The 27,154-nt window shown below is 42.8% G+C and overlaps 1 protein-coding gene and 1 long non-coding RNA gene across 2 annotated transcripts in view; one reads left to right on the top strand and one right to left on the bottom strand.

The window, feature by feature from the left end:
• Positions 1-27,154, bottom strand: part of LOC118206653 — a 51,060-nt gene that overhangs the window by 10,556 nt on the left and 13,350 nt on the right. The window lies entirely within an intron of this gene.
• LOC118206652 (microtubule-associated protein 1B-like) lies at positions 8,312-23,443 on the top strand. Its single transcript, XM_035379589.1, has 7 exons — positions 8,312-8,585; positions 12,452-12,553; positions 16,391-16,473; positions 16,711-16,851; positions 17,021-21,740; positions 22,108-22,346; positions 23,191-23,443. The coding sequence occupies exons 1-7, from the start codon at positions 8,405-8,407 to the stop codon at positions 23,344-23,346; spliced, it is 5,622 nt and encodes a 1,873-aa protein (XP_035235480.1). The 5' UTR covers positions 8,312-8,404; the 3' UTR covers positions 23,347-23,443.

Below are 27,154 nucleotides of genomic sequence, written 5' to 3'. Positions count from 1 at the left end.
TGTATACACAATCCATTTTATTTTAACAACAATTTAAAATCTGCACATCGGGAATTATCCTCCCTTCACTTGCATAAATTTCAACTTGACATGGATTCCATGGATTTTTATGACTTTGGGTCACCTTCAAATGCACTTTACAGTGAAAACGGGACACTCATTTCAACCTCCAACAAATGTAAAATACCTAACTGGGCAGGGCAGCCATTTTGTGCCGGAATTTTCACTCAACGTGCACTTAGGTGGAGAGGATTAGGTGACCTGGTTGAGAATGCCGGCAGGAAACCAAGAACCGTAGAGAAAAGTGCCATGGAATGTTCAAGGGCTGAATCCAAAAACTCAGTTTAGCTTTACATTTGAAAAATGGCGCCATCTACAGAACAGTCCTTGTCACTGCACTGGAGCATTGGTGTTTATTTGGTCGGGAAAGATGATTACCTGCTACTGGGGTATTTGGTCCAGAGGAATGACTGACTACAACTGACCCAGCAACATTGTTGCTTAGCTACAGCCATTCAGCAGGAGCAGGGATTTAGCGTTTGAATGAGAATTAGGCTGAATATTTGGAGATCATATATTTTCAGACTGCAGATGCAGATATTTTGAAACGCAACTAAACAATCAAACATTTAAAATGTATTTATCGGATATTTTATCACAATAAAAGTAGCAAAATGAAAGTTTACTGAATACAGCTTGGTGCAATAGAAGAGCCTGCCCCACCCAGCACTGCGTGGCAATCCCCTTTGTGATCTTACTCCTCTTCCTGGCATCCCCCTGGATGCCAAAGAGAATGCCAGGGAAATGCCAGTGACTGTGACTATGACAACAGTCCCCCCCCCCATGTGTTCATCAGTCTAAAAGAGTCCTTAATGAGTCATGCAGACTGCTGCGGTCGGCAGGGATACAAGAAAAGTCCCAGCTTCCCCTGACAAGACCAACCTCCGTTCTAAAGCACTAATTTAGCACCGTTCTTAATAGCATAGAGTGGGCTACCTCTGCCGTGACAGATCCAGAGTGTTGCTTGAACCGAACCACATTGGAACCACAGATTAGAGAAGACATGCAGTTATTAAGGATTAATGAATTCCAGCTCATATCATTTTAAATCCTTTCACACTTGAGAATAATGACTGGCACATTACATTCTCCCTTCACATGGTGAAATCAGTGATATGATATGACTTTATATAGCATTATAATGGCCTCACCTGACAGTCGTCAGTCTAGGTACCACCCCTTACGCATATCCTATCAAATATAGTCACCATCAGCTGTCAGCAATATCAACAGTTAACTTTTTTCTTTTTTTTTTTCCCTGAAAGATTGTTAACTGCGATGCATTGAACTTGTGTGGCACCTTTTTCCTCACAAGACCAGCTATCCAGAAAATGATTGCAACGGCGAGGTAATTTATTAACCTACTGTGCACGGAAGGAAAAGGACATTATTCACCCTCCCTGCGGTGACAGTATTTAGGTCACTCTGAGGCAGAGAGTCGGTGTGGAGAACACAAAGGGGGGGAAAAAAGTCCTGCATAGTCTGCTAATAGGCCTCTGGTATTGCACCAGAACACTAGTTCTAATCGGATGTCTGTCATAATGGCTCGTTGCTGATAGGTCAGAAGAAGACAGGTTTGCTGCTTGTATGCCCAGAGAGATTCTGATCTAAAGCACAATACCAGTAAAATGCTAGAATGTATTAATACTCTGAAGCTGTACCCATGACTCTGTTCTTATCAAGAAGCTCTTTTTAACATTAAGTCTGGATTTAAATGCAAATAAACTGCACATTTAGATTAGTTTTTAAAAAAAAAGATATATTACAATATGTATTCCATTCATCAAAGCCATAATTTGCACTTTCCATTACACATTAAATCAGCAGGAAATTGTACCATTGTAATGCCTGATCTAGAAATCAATACTGCAGATTACTTGATTACAATCACCATGGCAATTACCACCATACTGCACTATCACCCATAGTGTAAAAGAGCCACATGCAACTTTCTGTTTTAATGGAACAATCTAAAGGAACAGATCTATACTTTGTCTTCACTTATATTACACTGACTCAGTTAGAGGTTACACTTTATTTCCCACAGTCCTTCATTTTAAAGAACAGAAACTAAGGCTCTAGCCCAATTAACTCACATTAGCGCACAAGATGTACACCATTCTTCTCCATTACCAGGAAACTGTGTCAAGAGCATTTTATTGTCTGTGCTAATGGAACCAATCATATTACTTAAAGGACAATAAACAATGATGAAATACCTCACTAATTAATAAATCCTTTTAAAGACACCGTATGATTTGCGAGTTACGAGGAAGAGGCGGATGCTAGTCTGCTCTCTCTAAATCTGATGGATGACGTTTCAGTGATGATACAGGCCTGCAATTACGATTGGCTAATCCGAATTATTTGAAAATTCAAGTACCAGATTAAAAAAAAAAAGTAATACACGCATGGATTCCATTCATCAAGTGGTGTCCTGTCAGAACAATTACGTGTATAAATCATATATTTATGCGTTTAACCCTGTCCTTCAGTACAGAAAGAGGTTTTCATATTTCCCTGCAACAGCGCAACCTGCCTGTCCATGCGCTAATGGCAGGAGTCCCAGGAGACACTGCAGCGCTCGCTGCGCGTGGTCTGGGGCAGCCGCTCGGCACGTCCAGCCCGCCGCAGTCACGTGACTCAATCAACACACTGGATCGTCGCTGCAGAGAGCTGGCCGCCAACGCACTGACGTGTTGGAATGGACGCACCGCTATGAACCAATCGTGATTGCTTATCAACAGCCCCTTCGTCGATAGCCGCCTGACCTGGCTATTATTGATCGCCGCATTCATCGATTATGTTTTGGGAAGAAGCTTGCAAATGATCTATCTCCACATCTGCTGAGCTCCACTGCAATACTCACCATATTGCTTGCCATACTGAGCTCAGTGTAAACTGCAAAACAAAAGAGACCTGTTCGCGGTTCTACTTTAATTAATTTATTTACATTAATTTAAATACTTTAAGCAAAGCCAACAATAGCATCCATTGTGTTTTCTTTAAATTGTGCCATGAACCATGTGCAGAAATGCTGGCAGCTACTTGTTTTTTTCAAATTGGTGTCTCGTTAAGGTGGCAGCTGTGCTATGTCGTGAGACGCCACAGAACATGTCCCACACATTGCAGGACTGTTAATTGGGGCTGTACGAGAGCAGTGCGAAATTTAATTGCGCGACATAAAACATCCTTAATGTCAATCGATAGGACACCTACTGTGTCCCATCTTGACTGCAGTGCCCCCCTCTCCCCACCCCCCACCCCCCCTCCAGTCAACGGAGTGTGTGCTCCTGCTCCACTGAGCAACCTGTTTTTAACTGAAGAGGCCAAGGCATGCCTAACCCAGATATTCCAAGAGGATGTCAGCACAGACAGAGTTGGGATTTGTCATCTACTGAGCACCCAATGCAGCCCAGTGTCTGGAGGAGAAGGCGATAAAGGAATTTAGATTTCGGAATTTCATATTAGGGGTGACGGACGTGGTTTTTATTTATCAACTTGAATTGTTCTTGCGCTGCGCAGAAAGGGGGTGTGATGATCAGTTTTTTTAAACTGCTGGCCACCGTTCGTTATTTGCGGGAGATTTTAGGGGGACAAAATCAATACACATCATCACATATTGATAAAATGGCTGATTTATCTTGCAGGGCCTCAAGTCAAGGAAAGGCTTAGTGGATGAATTGTAAACACAGCTGTTGCTGATTTTTACAGATATTCAGACATTATTATATTACAACACAAATTCTAGATTAAAGTCTGATATAACACACATTTAAAAATGGGAGCTGCAGTTCACAGAAGGAACAAACAAGGAGTCAAGACACTGACGTTTTGTACAGAAGACATTAGTTTTTGTTGTCTGGTTTCATTTAAGATGAAAAAGATGCACAGACCCTGGACACATCCAGACCAGTGCAGGGTCCTTGCGTTGCCTAATTACTATATTCATTTCTCTCTAAAAGCAAGCCAGCTGGGCATGACAGCCTTTTTAACTTATAATCCTGTCGTTCTTCCCCCGCTGTGAGTGATAAATGAATGATGCGCTTTGTCAAATTTAGTTATTAAAGGGCATGCTTTTTTGCGCAGACAGGATCCACCTGAATAACTACTGAGGTTGCTAAAATATTTAGGCCCGGATCCTGAAAAAAATGTTAACCTTGTACACACTGCTGGGGATGCGTGGGTGGTGTAATGATTGCTAAAACCTAGCAGCCAACACACTGAACTGCAGTATAATTACACCATGGTATAGTTATTCTAATCCTTTATGTTATGCAAATTAGATTTTTTTTTTTAGTGTTCAGAATTTGCAGTGCCTGGCAAGACTGGGTTGAGGACACAGCCAAATGAGTTTATATTTTTCGCAGACTGTAACTTGAGAAAGCCTTTGCTTCTGCTGTTTTGAGTGGCAAATGTATATAATGAGTAAGAGAGTTATAGATTGTGTAGAGTCTCTGGCCTGTTTTCTAGCGACATCCCATAATTGCACAAGAAATTATGCACACTTGATTCCCTCCCCTGCTCGGCTATATGGGAGGTCAGTGAACTCTGAGGGGAATTATTAGAGAGCAGATGAAGTGCTTATAGCCAGTGAACAGATATCTCAGACATGGCGGCGAATGGCATCTTCCTGTGCATTTCAAAGGACCCTGGTCAATGAGTCAAGCACATCGTTTTAGTTCAAAGCACAATGATGTCATAAGTGGAAAAAGGAGCACTCCCTCTTCCCCTCATGGCCTCTTGTCTCCGGAAAGCTAATTGAAGACGCGTTCTGACCTCCGTGGTGTAAAACCCTGAAAAGTGGTTCACATTATCCTCTGCTGGTCAGACTGAATGGGCAAAATGGTCTCTCAAAGAGTGATGGGTGTATATGTGATTTTGACCTTCACTGCATTTCTTGCAGTTGACGTGTTGTCTTTTTCAAACAATGGCTTTTTTCAGGACAGTCGTAACTATAGCAATATGTAACAAGCACATAAATGTAAGTGTTTCTTTTAAGGAGCAAACTTTAGTGGAGGTTCATCCAGTGTAAGTGTTGTGCAAATACAGATGGCATCGTATTGTATGTATTTCTGTCTGAGATTAATACAGTCTTTTACAGATGACTGTATGAATTCATGTAAATTACCAAGAACTCAATTTAATCTAAGTGATTATAAAAATCAATATGATGAAGAAAATGTAATTTGCAATCCTAGTTGTCTAATGATGCATATCTAAGGAGGAAATGAGTTCCTCAGTGTTGATCTGCCCAAAATTAATTGATACACAAAAACACCCCAGAAATTTCCACAATGAGAATGCCTTTACAATGTTCAAAATAGCAGGCCATGAGTATTTTAAAATGCGATGTGATTAGATTGGCAGGAATTGGCAGGTGAGTGAGAATAGTACCCAGACTGAAGCCCAGCTAAATCGAGGGTGTTTTCCCTCCGATGCCAAAGCTCGCATTAAATTTAAACTCAGCAGACATGATGATAAAGCAAAAAAAAAAAAAAAAAAAAAAACCTCATACAGGAGAGAGAGAGAGAGGGGGGAAGGAGACTGAGAGAAGCTTTTTAGAAAGACAATTTAAATAATGCAGGTCCCCTTGACGAGGACAAAAAAGCATTTGCGGTTGTAGGCGCTGCCAAAGGCTTCCCGGAGGGCCACTTTTTAAATGCATTTTCACCTTTGAATAAAGCTGAAAGGCTCCCCAGCAACCTGGCGGAAAGGCCTACTGTACACTGTGTATCTGTGCCAGCATAAGAATTCATCAATAACCCAACACTGCAAAGATATACCCAGCAGAACGGTTCTTTTTTTAATGATTGTTGTGCACCAATTGCATAGCTTAATAGTGTCATGTGACTTTATTCTCCCACCATCCCCTCTTATTGACCAGAATGTTGCACATTGCTATAAAATGGCTCAAACTATATTCCACAATTTACCAGGATTAATGTGTCCTTGGACTTAAAAATCGACATATTCTGTGAAACGATATACATGAGATGATCCATCAACACAGCAACAACCGGCGTTGGCCTTGCCTTCTGTGGGTTATATGAATGTACCCAAACAATGTGAAGAAAATGCACTCTAAACCATTCAAAACCAGCAGAATGCTTCACGGGAGAAACACTGCTGATTTTTCTGTTTTTGTGCACTACCTGTACCTGTATATAGCATCAAGGTAATGTGGGTAAAATTATATTTTTGGGATTGTGGCGCCAGGAAATTAGGAGAGAGGAGGAAAATAGGACCCCTCCTGTGTTGTGGGGACACTGTCCTCTCAGTGTTGTGTGTGTGAGAGCTGCAGGACCATGGACAGCGTGAGTCCCACTCACACGCGTATGCAGGACAGCAGCTGTGGCGTTCAGCCAAATGCTTCCCATTGCATCAATGCCTGATGGGCCATCATATTCTGCTGCATAAATCTAGAAAGCATTGCTTATTTTGATTGAGGTAATGTTCATAAAATAAAAATGTATTTTCAAGATACACGATTGGACTGGTCTCTAAAATAAATTAACTTTTCAACTTTTATTGATCTTGAGCCCAGACACAAACATCATGTGATTGCCTATCACTGTATGATTGGTTTAGATATTGCGATGTGCTACAAGTGATTTAGAGAACACCTCAAGATCTCAGTTGCTTGGCCTTATAAATCCAATACAATAATTCCATGGCATCAGTCTTTTAAAACATACTTATTTGATTTTCTCTGTATTTTACCAGGAAACCACCCCACTGGGATCAAAAATCTATTTTTCCAAGATGGACCTGACATTTTAAAAAAAACTAAGTTACAAGGACAAAGAGTGATCGATCAAAATGACAACAGCATTGAAGGAATACACAGCCACAGTTGTGTTTACAGGAAAATGAATAGCAGAGATTAAAAGCAGGGGCATCTTCCCTGCAGAAGTATAAATGTCCTGAATCAATACACTTCTGGACGCTGCAGTAACAGTGCCGGACTAATTATCTTGGTGGATTATTTAATGGCATTAGTGCACCCACTGTCCAGCTGGCCAGTTGATCTGCGTATGAGCTGGCTACTTAGTGCAGTTGTCATTACAGCTGCTACATGCTGCCACGTCCACCATTTTGTATTCTGAATCAGTTGATCTGCATGAATGGCACTACTGAATGGCAGTCCTGCCATCTCTCTAGGTCCTACACTGGCACCAAAACAGTCATTCTGTCTTAATTCATAAGGGGGGTACAAGTTACAACATACCACAGTTTCATAATTCAAGCCTGTGCAGGGGTCTATATGATAGTAAAGCTTTTATGGCTCATCTCTATCATTATGAAGTCTGACTACACTGTGCAATATTTAGGATGATTAAAATTTTTTATTTAGGAGAACCTAAAAAAAAAACATAGGTGTAACAAACTGAAGTAAAAAATTTAGGCTTATCCACCGAAAAGATTTTTTTTTTCAGTGTGTCAGCTCGATGGGTACTCCCTGTGAGAAGACAGTGTGGAATTTACTGGTTCACGTTGCAGTGACACTCCTGTCACTCTTGTCTCTATTGTGATGTCATTCTTCACTGAACCAGGACCAGAGGGGCCCTACATCAGTGCGGGATCACACTTGCACGTCCCCAGTGGGGCAGAATAACTCTCGGTTCTGACTCAGTTCTGCTGTGAAGGGCAGTGGACTTTAAACCTGTGGCGCTCGATGACAAACTGATCAAATAAGTTTCAAAGCCCAGGATATATTTGCTCCAAATAGCTCACACACACTGGCTTTTATGCAGCTCTGGGCCAGCATAGCAAAACACAACTATAAACTTATGAATAATACTGAGAATTTAAAACTGAATAAAACACTCCGGGCTTTGTAAATGACAACTGAGGAGTATAGATTGGGTGAAATACACCTTGTAAGGGTGATAAAGAAAACAACATTATCACACAAAACAAACATTTCATACATATACTGATACATATAGCATAATTCACAATTTATTTGAAGTTTTTTATACACTTTGCATTCGTCTAAAATGACCTGTCTATTATGCTCCACATAGAAGCAAAGAATGAGCATCAAACCTGTTGAAAAAGGCATCTGCATAAAAACAAAACCAAAATAATTTGTGTAACAAAATAAGTATTTATCTTTTTCGCCCTCCTGCTTTTGCTTTCGTATGGTTTGATTTGCTGCGGATGACATCAGCTGAGAGCAAGACCACCTTGGTTTGAAGTGCGTTCATTTTTCCCCGGGTCCTAGTCATGACACAATGTCTAGGGGTATAAAAAAAGAGAACCACTCCTTCCAAGCCTAGTCCACGCCCGGTGGTCGCCGTTTAGATTCCAAGCTAAACACACAGTCAAGGGTGTAAGGATGGCGACGTTGCTGGAATCGGCTGGTACTGAGTCTATATGTAATAGCAATTCAATGCTACCCTCTGAAGCCTCCAGTCTTTCGCACCGATTTGTTGACAACAAATTTTATCTGCTCGCGGTTATTGGAGAAATTGTTTCAGAAGACCATTTGAAGTGTGCCATTGCAGATATTGAAAAGGGTAAGTACAGAGCGCGCTCAGTTTGGATACTATTTTGCAACAGCCTTTGTTATCAGTGCATCGATGCATTTATATATAGACATTTTGTCGTGTTAAGAACTTAAACCAGTTTCTGGGGAATTTGTGACGGTGAAACCCTGAGTTTGGAGTGCAGCGTATTATTTCAACGGGCCTTGTTTTAATTTCATATGCGCAACAATAATACAGAAACTTTCTGTTTAATGTTTCACCATGGTTTCCTTGTTCTCTGCGTGGATATGGAAAACCGCTGCACGGCCCCTCCCTTTCGATAACCGCAAATCTAGGGGTATCACAAATTAAATAGATTGCATCTGTGCTCTATATATTTTTTTTTTAAAAACTGTTTCCATATTATTTCGGAGCTTGTTTGGCCTATTTTCAAAGAAGAGCAGGTAATATCTGGAGGACAGTTAACCGTTAGAGCGTTTCTCGTATGTGGATGTAGTGTGGAAGTTTTTACTCTTAATTTATAACGCAGCCTTTTTATTGCCGATGCGTCAGCGGGGCAAGTACGTGCGTTGTTCCCAGCGTCGAATGATCTCAGTGAAGACCTCAGCCTGTACCTTTGCGTGAGGTTTTCAGGGTCCTTTGTTGTATTTGCCATTATATAAGTGCTGTGCAGAAACGAGCAACTGATGCAATATTGTTTCCATGTTCCCCTGAGATGCCAAGACAATACCAGCATCACCTGCAAATTGGAATGCAGCTCCATCTAAAACGTTCATTCTTATGTAGCAGTAGCCTAATTAATTGCAGTTTTCCCTCACAAATGAGTCCGTTGTGAAATGCAAAATGAGCGCACTCTAGCTATAAAGAAAAGGGTAAACGTATTCTAACTATTTTTAACTATTTAATTGTTTTTATTGCGTAATTCTTTCAGTGGATTATGTTAGGATTTTACTTGTATCTGCGCAGAATTTATGCAGATTCCCTGAGCTATAAATCATTTGGATGCCTCCTAGTCATTGAGTCTACTGTATAAGATGGATCCAGGTTTAATACGGTTTTCGTAAAGAATCTGCACAAATCCTCAAAACAAACGAATGAACAATAGTTACATATAAAATAAAAGAAACCTTCTTCACTTTATACATCTCAGATCCTCTCATCCGATACCGGCACGTGGGCGTGGTCCAGTCCGCACTGCGGTCCCTACGGAAGCTCACACAGGACCGCTAAGCTAAGAGCGTTTTAGAGAGACAGACATGAAGCTTGTGCGTTTGACATTCGCTACTTTTTATCGGTACAATCTGCTTAAACGGAATAATATTCAGTTATAGTAACAAAAACATTACAATATATAGGCTGTGATAGCCAGTTCTCGCTGTGAACCACGAGCGGTATGCGGTTTGTTATTTATACAGTCTAAGCTCTTTGTGTACAAATGAACTAAAAAAATAATATATATGGAACGCACTTGTTACTCATACCTAATTAGACCATATTCCGATGATACAAGAAAAATATATTTCCCATCCCAAACGCGATTTATTTCAGTTGACATACCTGCAGTTATATAATATCCCAATGGGATTACTGTAATAGGAACATGCGGATATAAACAGTTGTTTAGAATGTTCGTGGTCCATCCATTCATAATTCCCTTTCATAAATGTTTGTATATCGTATTTCTGTGTACGTTCTTCTGTATACTCTTTACATTAAAGTATACGCACCGTTGTTCCCAAATGTGCATTTCCTTTAAGAGTCAAGCATTTTCCATAATTACATTTTTCATTATGAAGACTATCAGATTTGAATACAGAGAAAGGGGGAGAGAGGACAAGGGGCATATATGCTGTTGTTCTCTGTGCTAAATATATATATATATATATATATATATATATATATAAAACAATCACATGGCAGATTCTGTGAAAAAAACACATGGGGTTTAAATATGCTTCAATGTAATGCATGAGCTCTGTGTTCCTAACCTTGTGTGCTTACCATTTATCAATTCATGAAGGGGAAGTCAGCAGCCACAATTATTACAAGTTTTCAGGTTTAGTAACTATAATATATGGACGTAGGCATTTAATGAGGAGAACAGGGTGTTCAGGACACGCTGTCTTCGTTAACATCTGAAAAACTGCCCTGGGACGTGCGTCCTGCAATCTGATTGATGCCAGCAGATTGATACCAGCAGATTACTGATAATGGGATTTGATTGGACGAGGCGGTTTTTCATCTAGCACGCCCACCCCTGAGGCTCTCGGCCCAGCCCTGCACAGGAAGTGTGCGCCTGCATTGATCTTCCCCACTTGACGTAACTACTGTAGCACTGGTGAATGATAATGACCTTCGCTGATGTGAGGCTTTGAATGAACTTTGCTTATATGGAGACAAAGATTTTCAAGTCTACTGCTGTTGCACAGGTTTGCAGTATTTACTGCTTTCCTGCACCGAAGCTACTGCTGGCCTCTTTGCTTGAAAACTTTGAAAACCAGGCCCACAATATGTACGTTGTTATCATATAGTTATCTAGCATTGACCATAGAATGTTATAATTTTGGCCACATGCCTGTAGCACAGTGTCGGGTGGAGCCACCATGCTAGGTGGTTATTGGATAAGAAAATACTGAAAAGAACAGAAGAAACAGCCTTAAGCTGATTTATAACACATCAACACAGTGAATAAAGGAAATATTCAAAGTCTTGACAATGTGAAACAAAGCAGAACTAGCCGAAGGCAGAGAGGGAAGGTTTTTAAGGCGGTTCAGATGGTGGTAAGAGAAGGAAACATGCAGTTGTTATGTTCCAAACAGCCTCTCCCTGAAGACAAAGGAGGCAGTGCTTTTACAACTGGCCTAATGAAGGCAATTGGGAGTACCTGGGTTTGATTTGCTTATTAGGCTGCGATGAGCCTGCCTGTGTGTTTGGCTGCCGCTGTCCAAGGTCCTGTAGTGCTCACTGGCTGTGGGAGGGAACAGGCACCATTGACAGGAGCCAAAGAGGCGGAGCCACTCGTTCTGCACTTCCTTTCACTTCCTGTGTCCCAATGCCCCCTTTCCTAGTGTGTACATAAACTACCAGAGCACTGCCAGAGAATGTTCCAGGTTTGAATCACTACCTTCAATTGGAATCCCACCTACACAAGATTAATCAGAAATAGTATATAATACTGAAGCAAAGGACATTCCTGAATATTTTGTCGGGTAGACCAAGTTGGAAAGAGAAGTTAACCAGGTTCATTGTTATGAGTGAGGTTAGGTGCCTGGGTTTCAGGTAGGCAGCACACAGTACGTAATTGTCTTTGCACTCTATTTTGGTGACAGCATGAATCCCCCACTATCACTAATGTCCTTTTCTTGGGGAATGTGGCTTCCTGTGTCTGGGGCTCATAAATCCTCGTGCTTTCAGAGGGGTGACCCAGATTCTGAGGGAAGACTCTCCTGTAGGACATACGTAACCTCTCCTAATATTATAAAGTACAGTCACCCAGCTCCCTCTGCCTACTTCAACGAGGATACCCACCACCATTTTGCCAAGAGAAAAAAGGGTGAAGTGATCAAGGGTGGTCAAGCTCACCATAGCTAACATTAGGCCTTTAAAGTGTAAACATAAATATACATTTTAAGATCTTAAAATGGTAAATGGACTGCATTTATATAGCACTTTTATGCAAAGCGCTTTACAATTGATTAGGGGTTAGGTGTCTTGCTCAGGGACACTTCGACACGCCCAGGGCGGGGGATCGAAGCGGCAATCCTCCGACTGCCAGACAACCGCTCTTACCTCCTGAGCTACATCGCCCCGATCTGAATAATGGGGTCATGCCAAATGTTGCTTAATCATCAGTGTAGATCTACTTCAGTTAAATCGCTTATTTGGGTCTTTTGCAGGAATCCGGACATGGGACACTAATCTGATTGACTGCAACTTGGACCAAGAACTCAAACTTTTCGTGTCCCGCCACTCTGCAAGGTTTTCTCCAGATGTACGAGGTAAGCGTAGCGTGCCCACTGTCCAGAGTGACCATTCGGACCTCGATATGTGCTGGAGAGCTTTGAGGCATTGCGGAACATTTCTGTGCAACACATAAGACCATTTGAACACATGGGGAATTCACAAATAACTAAACTGCATAACTAAATTTCAACATTGGACATTCAGTGGGGCACAGACTTCTGGGGACACTGAAGGTGTTCTTTTGCATGCCACGTTCATACTTTTAGCATAAAAATACAATGTTTTTTGTGATCCCAGCAAAGTAATTCTTGGCTAATTCTGACGGGCACAGTTTTCTTCAGCTGGTACCGATGATCTGTTGCTTGCAGTTTGCAGTTACATGGATGGGCCTACGTGTAATTCGCAATACCTTATCAACCACAAGCAAATTGACCTTATGTCAATGCTTTGTACTTGAGGAACATCTGATTGGTGAAGTCTATTTGTAATATAATTTCCTCCATTTTTATTGCATGATATGTGGGACCTTCTATTACTGAAATTACTCTTTTTGTTCTTTGATGTTCTCATAACGAACTAGATATCACTCTTTTGGGATTCAACTCTGTTTAACAAGAATGCCATTTTTCAGAAATCTTAGAATCTTAAATATGGGATGTCCATTACCTTAACTACCTGTGCTCCCTTTCCTTGTTATTGCTGGGGGAATATTAATTTAATTTAGACAGAAAGTATTTGAGACGTGCTGATGAGCTGGGTGTCGGATGTGGTTTGCCATCGTGCAGGGTGCCCTTGAATATCATCGGTCGTAGTCCATGCAGTCAATGACTGGTTGGTGGAGCGTCAGATGTTAATAGATTGACCCAGTCAGCAGTGCTATGCTACATCACTTCGCAGTCATAGTGTCGCTATGTCACGCCAAACCCCCTGCTGTGGGTGTTGTGCATGTAGCACATTTCACAGCCGGCAGAAAAGGCACATTGCGGCTACGACTGGGAGAAAATGAAAAGCAAATCTTCTTTGTGAGATTATCTCGTCTGCAGCCAACGAAAGCAGGTTTATTTCATGTGTGTTCTCTTTACTGCCGTGACCAGTCCCTCATCTGAAATCCTCTGATATTCCAGATTGGTTTCGGCAGGGGTGGGGGGGTGTGGGGGGGGGGGGGCTTCACTTTCACAGCTTCTTATGCAGGCACTGATGGCCTACTGTATGTCCTTGAGGACTCCTTGAGCCAGGCTGCTACAGAGAGGCTGAGGTAATTAGGAAAGAAGGCCCAGTGAGCCATAGTCTGCATTAGGCCGAGGCTGCAGCGGGAACAATGCTATGACTGTTAAAAATGTAAACACGGGGTTATTCCTTTGAGCAATATACAGTGTGATTTTCCACCATCTTCACTGCTCGCCGGTTTTTAAAATGAAAGTTTACCCATCGATGCTGTCCATTCGCCAATTTTGCCCCCTTGGCTGAATGCAAAACAAAAAATCTGGCCCTGCTGACAGAGTGTCAAGGCACAGCTGTGTTTACTGCAGATAGTAAGAAGTTTCATAAATGCATTCCCTTTGATAAGACGTTAGAGGTTACATGCTACGTTGTTATATTGCATGTACTTGCTAAATGTTTAATATGGTTTTTTTAATGCGGTGCACTTTTATGAAAGGAAACTTGATTTTCAGTGCGCGAGTGGGAGTTATTTAGTGCATTAGTTATTGTTTGGAGCATTGGTTAATAATGATTAGCACACATTGTTCACCTGATCTGTTACCTAGGGAAGCACAAGTTAATCTGTAGTGTGAAACAAAAGAGGCCATCCCCTTTGGTATACGTGTAAGATGCTGTTTGCAAATACTTTCTGAAAAACTGAAAGAAAGAATGATGCTAGCACCAAACTAAACCAATGAGGCCTGGGCCCACAGCATTAAAAAGAGAAAAAAAGAATCAATATTCTCTTTGAATGTATTATTAAATGATTCTGCCAAATCATATCTTCTATCATGTTATTGGGGCATATGTTACTGCATTCTGGGCACAGACAGAATTTAAAAAGAGTGGACCATGAAACAAAACATTGATCAAACATTTTCTGGAGGACTAGAGCGGCCCAATTTGAATCCGACTGGCACGCAGCAGGATTGCGGATTCAAACGCTGTGCTGTGGACAGTGCAGGGCAGACGCCTGATTTGTGAGTCTGGGTATTTTCTGATGGGCCGGCTGAGGAAGTGACAGCTTGGGTATGCCCAGTCCATAAAAACACAATTATAAATGGATTGATTTACCGCGAGGGAAGGCCGCGGAGAAATTGAAAGGGGGCAAACGGGCTGAAGCGCCTCGATAAATCAGGTTGTTTCATTTTCATAAAGCTTCCCCAGGGTTCTCTGCCACCGGCATTGTGAAGAGACTAGACTGTGCCCATTTACAGAGTGGGAGGGATTCACATGCCCACGTTGATGGGTCGACATTTTGTTTTAATAATGTGCACACACACGTGCACACAACACACACACACACACACACACACATACACATGCTCTCTCACACACACACATGCATGCATGCACACACACACGCCACACACATGCACCCACACACACAGGCCTAAATATGCAATGCAATCTAAACCGTGCAAAAAATTCCCTGCATCTTTAATATGCCGCGAACAGCAAAGAACGTTTATTCATAAATCTTGTTAAAACGCAGCCGCTGGAGAGCAATCTGCAGCCGACTCGCTCCCGGGCAACAGGTGGACATTACTGCAAACCCAGCTGACAAATTACTGGGTATCCATCACCGTGTGGCAGGCCTTCCCAGAGTGCACTGGGCTTCCAGGGTTACATCCCGCCCACGAGCTATCCTGCTAATCGCATAAAGAGACCCAAAAGTGCTCTAGTGTGCGTATAAAGCCATTAGTAAATGAATACGCTTTATAGCGCTGTACTGAAGCAGTAGCATTTCCTGCGTGCTGGACTGGACTGGGTTGAAATGGGAGCTGGGGCTATGTACTACAGTTTATGATCGCACTCTCGCTTATTTTTTCTAATTAAATTCCATGATGTGCATATCATATATTAGTTGCTTTAGTTTTAAATTACCCACCACCACCACCCCCCCCCCCCCCACCCGAGCTGGCAATCTGGCCTTCTGTGAACATCAGAGTCTCATCATATTAGTAGGCAGACAGCCATTGTATTCGAACTGCCACCACAACAGGAAAGCAGTGTTAAATCAGGAATGTTGATTATGAAAAATTCTGTGACACTCAAAAAGATTGAACTTATGTTTTATGTTCTAAGTTAATTAACTGAAAGTATTTTAGAAAAAAATTTGTTTTAGATGATGCCGTTGCTTTTTGGAAGGAAAAGCCTCTGCAAGCCCCTCAATTAACTTGAAAAAATTTGCTGAGCAGAATATAAATGAATAATGGAAATTAGCCAGGAAACAAGTGCTAATAAAGAGCTTTAGAGCTGGTAGATTGGTCCCCTCCAAGCTACGGTGTGTGAGACTGCTTATGAATTGGAGCAAGCCATGTGGTTTTCCCTCCCGCAGATTCCAGTCACTAAACATCAGATCTGTTTGTGTAACATTGATGTGATGTCCAGAAGTCATAGTAACAGCTGTGTTCTTCAAAGGTCAAAAGCAAAAAAAAACTCTGAACTGGTATTTTCTTATGATTGTTATCATTGACATTTAGCAAAGGATTTAAAACAGTATTGTATGAAGTGGTACTGACGTAAGGTTCTTTACCCACATAAAACATTTACAGTACCATCAGCGGCGAGACATCATTTAATATAATTAAGTGAAAATATTGAGTGGTGCGCATACTGTTGAACAAATAGTGTGGTCTGACGCTCACATCCTGTCTCTCTTATTTAAGGTCAAAGGATCCTGCACCACAAAAGCAATGTTTTGGAGACGGTGGTGCTTATTAATCCATCCGACGAGGCAGTCTCCACTGAGGTTAGATTTCATTTTAAAAAATGATCTTCTGCTGCCTTGCAGTTACAAACACTGGAATACATTCCTACCCACCATAATACCGAAAGAATAAACATTTGTTATGATTATAAACTGTCAAGTTCTTAAAAGTATTTTTTTTAAAGCAGGACCATCGTCACTGAATAACTGAGTAAGATATATTGGTTTGCTAATGAGTAGTGAATATTTGACAGAATAATATTTTGTTTTTGACTTCAGGTTCGGTTGATGGTCTCAGATACTGCCAGGCACAAATTGCTGGTGCTTTCAGGACAATGTTTTGAAAACACAGGGGAGCTCATTCTTCAGTCTGGGTCCTTCTCATTCCCGGATTTCATCGACATCTTCACCGATCAAGAGGTGACTGGCACTTCAGAAATATTTTATTATAGTCATAATTTTATGATTAAACAACTGACCCTCGATACTGAAAGTTTAACAAGGCAAAGGGTCATCTGTCTTGCGTTTTCCTAATCAAGGCTTTTAAAAATAATTGAATAAAAAACCAATGATATTCTTGCCTTAATAGATTGGGGAACTACTCAGCAACACACATCCAGCAAACAAGGCAAACCTAACCTTGTTCTGCCCTGAAGAAGGTGACTGGAAGAACTCAAACCTGGACAAACACAACCTCCAAGACTTCATAAACATGAAGCTGAACTCTGCGGTCATCCTGCCCGAAATGGAGGGCCTCTCTGAGTTTGCGGAGTACCTGGCCGAGTCCGTGGAGATCCCGTCGCCCTTCGACATGCTGGAGCCCCCGACCTCTGGGGGGTTTCTGAAGCTGTCGAAGCCCTGCTGCTACATCTTCCCGGGGGGGCGTGGAGACTCCGCCCTGTTCGCCGTCAACGGGTTCAACATGCTGATCAACGGGGGCTCGGATCGCAAGTCCTGCTTCTGGAAGCTGGTCCGACATCTGGACAGGGTGGACTCCATATTGCTGACCCACATCGGCGATGACAACCTGCCGGGGATCAACAGCGTGCTTCAGCGGAAAATAGCGGAACTGGAGGAGGATCAGTCGCAGTGCTCCACGGCTAACAGCGAGGTGGTGAAAAATCTCATATCCCCCGATCTGGGGGTTGTGTTTCTGAACGTCCCTGAAGACCTCAAAAACCCAGAGCCGAACTACAGGGTGCGAAGGACCATCGAGGAGGTGTCTCACACATTGCAGTACCTAAACAAGCTGTCCTTAAAGCCCGAGCCTCTTTATAGGCAAGCTAAAAACTCTACAGAGCCTATCATATTATTCCAGAAAATGGGTGTCGGGAAGTTAGAGATGTATGTGCTAAACCCAACGAAAAACAGTAAAGAGCTCAACTACTTTATGAAACAGTGGACTGGTAGTGAGAAAGATTGTGCTTCTCTGTTGCTTCCAAATGGAAAGAAGTCTGAGATGCCATTAAGTTACCTGACCTCTGTTTCATCACTGATAGTGTGGCATCCTGCTAACCCTTCAGAAAAGATAGTACGAGTCCTGTTCCCCGGCAATGCCGCGCAACATAATATACTAGAGGGTCTGGAAAAGCTCAAGCATTTAGACTTCTTGAAATATCCTGTGGTCACTCAGAAAGAGCTGTTGTCCAATGTGGCACCAGCACTGAAGCAAGCAAAACTGAAGCACAAAACAGATAGTAAAGAAAGTCTGAAGTCAGCTTCAAAGCTGTCATCCAGCCAAACATCTAAGATAGAAGCAAAGGAACAGACTCCAAAGAAAGCAAAAACAGATGAATCCAAAGCAACCCAGGAAAAGACTAAGAAATTTGAGAGGAAAGAGCAAATTCTGGTGAAAAAGGAGAAATCACAGACAACAGATAGTGAAGTCAAGGCAAAATCAGATCAGACATCTAAAAATGCAACCCCAGAGAAAAAGAAACTAGAGCCTAAACAAAAAATAAAAACACCCAAAGAACAAGTGTCAAAAAAAGATATCAAGGTAAGTGAAAGGAATAAAGAGGGAAATGAAGTCAAAAAGGAATCTGTGAAGAAGGATGAGAAGTTAGTCTCGAAGAAAGAAGAAAAGGCTAAAAAGGAGGAAAAGGTAAAAAAGGAAGAAACTAAGAAAGAGTTCAAAAAAGAAATGAAAAGGGATACAAGGAAAGATTCTCCAGTGAAGGAGATCAAGAAGGAAGAGAAGAAAGAGCTTAAGAAAGAGGAAATTGAGCTCAAGAGAGATGTGAAGAAGCTCTCTAAGGACTCAAAGAAATCCGCAGCGCCTGCAGGGGACGCCAAAAAACCTGTGCCAAAACCTAAACTGCAAAAAAAAGAAGACGCGTCGAAGAAGAGTACAGGGAGCCCTGCAAAAATAAAAGAGAAAGGCAAAGTCAAGAGTACCAATAAAAAGGAAAGCAAGCCGAGCGAAGACAAGCTCGGCACTGCCACGGCCGGAGTAGCGGCCTGCATGGCTGCAGCCGCCGGCATCGCAGAGGCTCTCGAGTCCGAGAGGTCTCTGATGTCTTCCCCGGAAGATCTCACCAAGGATTTCGAGGAGCTGAAGGAGCACAAAGTTGTGCCGGACGAGAAAAAAAACGACGGCGATTTGCCGGTCATAATGTGTCACGACGAGACCGCGTCCCCGAAAAAATCCCCGGAGGCGGACGAGCACGCGGAATCGCTGGACGAGGGAATAACCACGACCGAGCCCGAAGGCGAGTCCGGCGGGACCCCGGATGAGCCCGAGAGCAAGGGAAAAATCAGCGGCGACGCCAACGAGAAATTTGAGGACGAGGGCACTGGGCTGGAGGAGTCCTCGGAAGCCGGGGACTACGAAGAGAAAGGCGAGAGCGACCAGGACGACGAGCGAGAATATCTCGTGGGGAAGAAAGGCACACAGTATTCAGGCAGCTATGGCGAGGGCAAAGGAAATGGAAACGAAGGCCCTCGTTCTCCCGTAGCTTCCGTTCGCAACGACAGACTTCCGGCTGGCGCTGAAAGTGAACCTTCATCAGATGAAGAAAACTGCAATAAACCCTTGGAAGAGTATACAGTACGGTCCGGTCTCCCTCAACTTGCCACTAATATTTCTACCAGCGCGTCAGCACCAGTGGAGCACGTGCCAAAACCAAGGGGCTTTAAAAGTGATGAATCTGTGTCCCCTTCACAGGTGTTTGTGATGGGTAGTTATGATAGAGTAAGACCATCTTCCCTTCCTGATAGCCCAACCTCTGACCATTCAAAGAGTGATGTCACTGAAGGAAGGGACTATCACCCTTCAGCCTCAACGATATCTCCAGCATCATCGCTGGAGGAGGACCGTTATTGCAAGCAGTTTGCTGATGAAACTGCAACTCCTGAAGAGAAGACAGTTCGGCATAACTTACCCTTGGGGATTTCAGAGAAAATGACTGCTAATTCGACAAAACTTAGCCCGGCTCCTCTCTCGCCACTCATCAAGACCCCTACAAGCGACTGTAGCGTTAACTCCGACTTGACACCGACTGCTGTCGCGGCACCGGTTGATTCACAGTCTGACAGTACGGGCTACGCGTCGTATCACGATTCGCCTGCAGATGAAAAAGCAAGCAGGGAACCTTCTGAGGCTCCCGGAAAATCCCAAGGCGATGTCAAAGTAGGAGCCGCGGGTGTGAAAAGGGAGAAGTCAGAGGGATCAATCAAAACCACAAGGGATCTCTCGCCTGTGGATTCCAGCTTGCTTGGGGCACTTAAAGAGGACAGTAAAATGTCCATTTCAGAAGGAACCACGTCTGACAAGTCAGCCACACCAGTTGATGAGGCTGTGGCAGAGGACACGTATTCCCATATAGCTTCTGCCTCAACTGCCTCTCTTGCCACTAGTTCCCTCCCAGAGCCGACGGCAGATGATGTCTCCCCGTCTTTGCATGCCGAGGTCGGCTCCCCTCAGTCAACAGAAGTGGATGACTCCCTCTCTGTGTCCGTGGTCCAGACTCCAACCACCTTCCAGGAAACTGAGATGTCGCCATCCAGGGACGAGTGCCCCAGGCCGATGTCAATTTCTCCAGATTACTCACCCAAAACAGCGAAATCCAACACGCCTCAGCAGGAGCCCCGGTCTCCAGAGCAGGCCACCATGTCCGTTGAATTTAGCCAGGAGTCTCCCGATCACTCCCTGGCCCTAGATTTCAGCAAGCAGTCTCCAGAGCATCCTGCACTTGGCGGAAATTTTCTCGTTGCCGAGAATGGCCCCACCGAGGTGGACTGCAGCCCGCCGGGAACTGCGGGCTCGGCATTTTCAAGGGGCAGCTTGCCAACGGCAGAGAAACCGATGCTCTTCAAAGAAGCTGATTCAACTAACGCAGCTTCAGTCTCTCCCTCCGATGGCTCTACCCCATCCGTTAACACGCCCTCACAGACAGCCTCTCCAGTGAAGGCAGATCCGCTTGTTAAAGCTACAGCCCCCAGAGAAATGTCACCAGGCGCATCACTGCTATCCGAAAGTTCCCAGAACATTGAGTCACTTCGGTACACAAAGTCTTCACAGATTGAGTACAGCTCCTACCAAAGGCTGACGGAAGGGACCCAGAAAAGCGCTGCCGTCTCTGGGGTTCCAAGCGACTCTAAAACGTGTCTCTCGCCGCAGTCTCGAAGCAATGTAGATTTATGCCTGGTCAGCTCGTGTGAGTACCGCCACCCTAAAACAGAACTTTCTCCGTCGTTCATAAACCCAAACCCTCTGGAGTACTTCGCCAATGAAGCAAACGCCCTAGAAGAGGAAAGGCCTTTGGCCAAGTCTGGGGGAAGGCCTCCTCCGTCCGGTGGGAAGCAGCACATGAAACAGTGTGAGGAAACTCCAGCGACCTCCACCAGCGAATCTGCCCCCTCCCAGACCGATTCAGACGTTCCCCCAGGGACGGAGGAATGCCCCTCCATCACGGCCGACGCGAACATCGACTCGGACGACGACTCCGAAACTCTCCCGACAGACAGAACCATAACGCACAGGCACGTTGATCCTCCTCCAGCCCCAATGAGAGACTCCACCCCTTCCCCGCCACGCCCTGACGTCTGCATGGTTGACCCAGAAGCTGCGCCAGTCACCGAAAGTCTAGAAAACACCCCCAAGAAAGAGGCGAGTGACCAGACCCCCAAGAAAAAGCAAGAAAGCAAGACCAAGTCCTCCACGGCAGCAGTGAAAACTAGCACTCCTAAAAAGAAGGACCCATCTGCGTCCAAGTCAAGTGGCAAGTCTGATGTGAAAGAGGGTGGGGGTAAAGATGCTAAAAATGCTACAAATACCTATGCTTCGAGGGGCCCAAAAAGTGCAACAGGTAAGCTCATGCAACAGCCATAATATGATAATATTTTTTTACTACCTTTTTAATATTAACATAATTTTTTTTTTTAATTATATAATTTCATTTTGCACAGCATTTTCTGGGTGAAAAAAAACACGATGCTGCAATATCTTACCAATGTTCAGGATGACCTATGTGGGAAAACTGTGAAGTCATCAGCATAATTATTAATCTTAATGTCTTTTTAAATGTCTGCATTTTGCATGAACATAAAGTGTTCATTTATATATCCATGAGTCTTCTCAAAGAAAAATAAGGTTTCATTTTATTAATTTTTATTATTATTTTGAGGCGAGACTACCTCACTGGTGTGATGATGGTATTGTGCTGTATGTCAAAGGGTCAGGCAGTGGTATAGCAGCCGGGGGAGGCAGCGTACCTAACTGCCCCCCCGTATACCTGGACCTGGTTTACATCCCGAACCACTGCAACGCCAAGAATGTCGACGCCGAATTCTTCAAGTGCGTGAGATCGTCTTACTACGTCGTCAGCGGCAACGATCTGGCAGCTGAGGAACCTAGCAGAGCTGTGCTAGACTCCCTCCTGGAGGGGAAGTCCAAGTGGGGCAACAACATGCAGGTTAGCATGGCCTGCTTCTGTGATTTTCAACACTAGTACTGTTTATGAAGCATGGATCATTTTCAATTGCACCCTCTACTGTGTCTTTGTGACACACTTAAGGCTGTTGTCAAAACATCATCATCTAATCTCGAATGTCCTCTCCATGTATATCAGGTGGTAACCCTCATTATATCATTTGCCTGTGGCATGAAATTCTTGGCAAACAAAAGGGCCATTATAAAAATTAACTTTGATGTGTAAACTCCAATCCAGGTATAGAGACTTGGAGCTGAAATAGAACAATACCAAATACAAATACAGTCTAAATTGGTATCAAAAAGGTGCAATTCCGTGAGACCTGTTTCTCTGTTTTGGATATGTAAAAAAATATGATATAGATCACTTGTAATGACAGTGCCAAGCATAGCATTACTGAGGACACTTTGAGGTGATAGGATACATTTATTCAGAGCAGTGTAAACACACCTTTTCTTGTGAACTACGCAGTACATATTATCCTGTGGTTCAAAGCTGCGATTATTGAATCAATAGAAAGGAATGTCCCTTTTATAGCCAGAGGTGAGATCAGTTATATAATAGCATTAGAACCTTTAATGACGGGATGGGCTTTTAAAATATTTGTGGTAAGGCTCGCTTTGCGAGAAGGAATCAGGACAATTTGAGGACCACGCCTACTGGTTAAGCAGGCACACACACCTGGATTGCGATCCTCAGATTGCTCAGATTCCTTCTTGCAAACCGAGCCCTGCCACAGATATCCTTGGCTTGTCGTTTCTTATCCGTTTCTATGTAAAAGCAGCTTGTTTGGCCGTTTGTTGATGCTGGCCCTCGTCACCGATAGGTCACTCTCATCCCGACCCACGACTCAGAGGTCATGAGGGAGTGGTACCAGGAGACCCACGAGAAGCAGCAGAACCTCAACATCACGGTCCTGGCCAGCAGCAGCACGGTGGTCATGCAGGATGAGTGCTTCCCTGCCTGCAAGATTGAGCTGTGATCCCCCTGACACCCACACCCACACCCACAGCCACACCCACACCTACAGCCACTCCCACAGCCACACCCACAACTATAGCCACACCCACACCCACACCCACACCCACAATCACAGCCACACCCACACCTACAGCCACTCCCACAGCCACACCCACAACTATAGCCACACCCACACCCACACCCACAACCACAGCCACACCCACACCCACAACCACAATCACAGCCACACCCACACCTACAGCCACTCCCACAGCCACACCCACAACTATAGCCACACCCACATCCACACCCACAACCACAGCCAAGGCCGCACCCACACCCACAACCACACCCACAGTCACACCCACACCTACAGCCACTCCCACAGCCACACCCACAGCCTCCAAGCTCACGTTCCTTCTGAAACTGTCAGTTTAAAAAAATAATAATAAAATAAATAGATTGATAAAATAATACAACATTAATTTGCTGGATTAATTTGTTGTAGACTATGCCAAAAGAACGTTCCGTTTTAAAAAGGCATGTAACCTGTGATCTGAACCCATCTAGATAATGGAACAGTTCCTGAAGCGGTTTCTATCTCGCTAAATTATGTGGGGGCCCACTGCCAAAACAGACGGGGCCTTTTTAAAAATACAGGAACAGTGCAACGCCCCATTGTAAGGTGTGTCTGAAGACAGAGAATTATATGATTGTACTTGTGTATTGACTCCAGTTTGCTCAAGGCCAAAATTAATTGATTATGCGGACCACATATTTAAGGCATGCTCCCAGTGAAGATGGCACCATCGCAACTAGTTTTCACCGTAGTGTCGCAGTGTCATTGTTTTCTTAGGAAACCTGCATGCCATGGGTCCTAATTAATATGGGAATAAATTATCCTCAATTTCGGCTTTTACCCTGAAGCGTTCACCAAAGGATAAAAAGGAGTATAGATTTGAAATGCCTTAGAAAGTGACTTGAATGTAAAAGAGGTGCACTCGCTTTTCCGTGTGAAAGCGCTTGAGAAAGCTTTGAGAATGAAAATGGGAGGACAGCAAAATTGTCCCATCGCCTGCTGCGTAAAGGAATTTGTGATTGGACGTTAGTTTGATTGGACATTGAGTTTGTTTATTATGTGTGTACCTCTGTAATCCAGCTTGGAGAACTCCTTGACTGATCCTATGCAGAACTCCAGCAAACAAATGTTGACAGGGAATACACCAGTGATCTTCACTCCTGGTCCTGGCAGGCCACAGGGTCTGCTGGTTTTTGTTTCCACCTTAATATTAGACCTTAACCAATTAAGACCAAATAAACTCATGAGATGAGTTAATTGTGTAATCGACTGCTTTAATTGATTAAGTGCAGAGTAACTGCAAAAACCAGCAAACCCTGTGGCCCAGCAGGACCAGGAATGGAGATAACTGGAATACACAATAGTCACTGTAACAATTGTTTCGTTACTTACAGGCTAGAATATGAAGTGTGGCTTTGATTCAATTTGTCTTCATCTTTGAAGTGTGAGTTAACCAAACCCAGATTGCAGAGTTCAGCAATAACCAAAATGATCTTGCCAAACTGTTTCTGAGGACAAATGCGTTTGTTAGAAAATCAAAGTTCAGGACAAATGTTGATTTAATCACAGTCTATATCCCTGGAAATAATACGCTGTAGAATTAGTGTCATCCTGTAATTTTTATTTTAATATAGTCATTTAGCTTTGATTGGGTTCATGAGTTATGGGACGTTTGGGAACCTATTTTAGCAGTATGCAAGAAATCAAACTGTTTCAAAGCTGAGTTATTTTCCCAACTAATTATTTTTAAGCACTGGCAAGAACCACCACATGTGTGAGTATCTTCCATTTTAGATACCAATGCTTTGGTATATTATGAAGTTATAAAGTGATCTATTTAGAGGTGAATAGAACTTGTGGAAGCATAAAGAAATTGCAATATTGCTTCACAGCATTTCATTGCCCGTGTCAAATAGGAACATTATTCAATTTGTCACATTTTCTTACGAATTTAATAATTTTAGAGTTTGTGTGAGTTTTCTGGCCTTTCACTTTCTCTGGTGTGCTTTCTCTGGAATATGGGAGACTTTGGAGGAACTGGATTTTAGTACTTTTGAATTTTTGAATTCCATGACTGGGTCATGTAATTAAAAAAAATAATAATTTAAATTAAATAATATAGCTGTCACTTGTCACTCCGCCCTTTTAGTTTCCCAAATGCCTTAACCCCAGTGAGGAATTATTTGTCAGCCTATTTAAAGGTGTTCTAAAAGCTGAAACCACTTTCTTCTTCTACAGTTTTGTGCTCAATGTCAGAAACGCGTTACAATATTTACTTTTATTTGTTGATGGCGTGTGAGCGAGGGTATATTGACTTTAAAGTATTTTTAGAACCAAATTAATTGAACAATATCATTTCAATACTGTGAAAATTTTAAATGGACTTTGTGTTTCTACAACTGTTCTTTGCAAAGGGCCATATTCAATTTTGATTCTGGTGCAATTTTTTGGTTTGTAAAATTTTCAAAAAGATTTTAAATTAGTTTTTTTTTTTTTTTAAACTGTACTGTAATTACTTGACACCCTTGTGGTAGGGTGAATGATTTAGAGAAATATGCATGTGTTATGTAATATATCAGATTTTTCTTTTTTCAAGAGGGAGAATTACATCAGCAAGCTCAAGCGAAAGCCCATTAGGTGATATGAAAGACATCAATCAAGCACCAGGCATTCAAACACCCACAGAGTGTTGGCCCTTGCAGAGATTTTTAATGCGATGCACCATGTATGGAAAAAAAAAAATGGTGGTCACATTTAAAGGAAAACAATGCTTAAATGTTTGTTGAGGCTTAGTGGCAGAACTCGCATTTTACCCACCTTACCTGGTGATGTGTGTCGCGCACTTCAGTATTTGTGCATTGCATCGCTTATGATAGGCTTGTCAGGTTTACATTAAGACAATTAAGGCGATGCTGAAGCATGAGGTGGATGAGCAAAGAGTGTTGCAGAGCCATGGCAATGCCAACCTTTTGATACACGACAATCTTTCACTTCCAGAAATATTTTTAAATGCGAATCCCAGGGTAATATATTCCATTCGAGAACAAACCTAGCAGTTGTAACAAATCTGTCTCCTCCAGCAGTCGACAGTACATGTTGTATTTTCACGATACTGTGGCTTTGCAGCTACCCCCTGCATGAACATCCTTGCTAATCACCGCAAATGGACTTACAGTAAGACAACAGTCTGGCCTTTTCCTCTTAAAATCACCTCACGTTATCCCCTCTCTTCTTGAGTAAATGTTAATGTCCGTCCGCAGCTGTGTACAGTGTCATGTAGTCTTGCATCCTCCCTGGCCTTTTTTAACCAGATCCAAGGCAGGGATTAGTTTTAAGTGAATATATTGGCATAGTGCTTTTCTGATGTGTGTGCAAAAAAACCTTCCTGAAATCTTCTCCCTGAGGCATTTGATGTTATGGGAAAGACTATTAAAAGAATACAATCTGCTGTAGATTAAGTTGTGGACATTATTTTTTCTGGTCTTTGGGTTTTTTAATTTTTAAATTTTAATTTTTTGGTTCTTCTACTGAGCAGCGTCTGTGTACATACATCTGTTTAAAATGTCTTCAGTAGTTTCAGTCAAACTTCACCACTGCACAGAGTGACAGTGTAGGGGATTCAGTGTGATAGTGAAGAAACATGCAGGTAAATATTCATACTTGAATCTTTTGTTTTCTTACATGCTTCAGTTTAATGAATGGGGAATATTCAGTGCACAGTTGATGAGAATATTCATAAGAGACGACGGGT

Source organism: Anguilla anguilla, chromosome 10 (genome assembly GCF_013347855.1).
Source record: "Anguilla anguilla isolate fAngAng1 chromosome 10, fAngAng1.pri, whole genome shotgun sequence".
Lineage (NCBI taxonomy): Eukaryota > Metazoa > Chordata > Actinopteri > Anguilliformes > Anguillidae > Anguilla > Anguilla anguilla.
Note: the sequence above shows the minus strand (reverse complement) of the source record. Positions and strands in the feature narration are given on the sequence as shown.

Coding starts and splice junctions, on each gene's coding strand:
- LOC118206652 (XM_035379589.1), top strand. CDS start 8,405: ATGGCGACGTTGCTGGAATCGGCTGGTACTGAGTCTATATGTAATAGC. Junction 21,741..22,107: donor GGGCCCAAAAAGTGCAACAG/GTAAGCTCATGC, acceptor TGTATGTCAAAG/GGTCAGGCAGTGGTATAGCA. Junction 22,347..23,190: donor AGTGGGGCAACAACATGCAG/GTTAGCATGGCC, acceptor CGTCACCGATAG/GTCACTCTCATCCCGACCCA.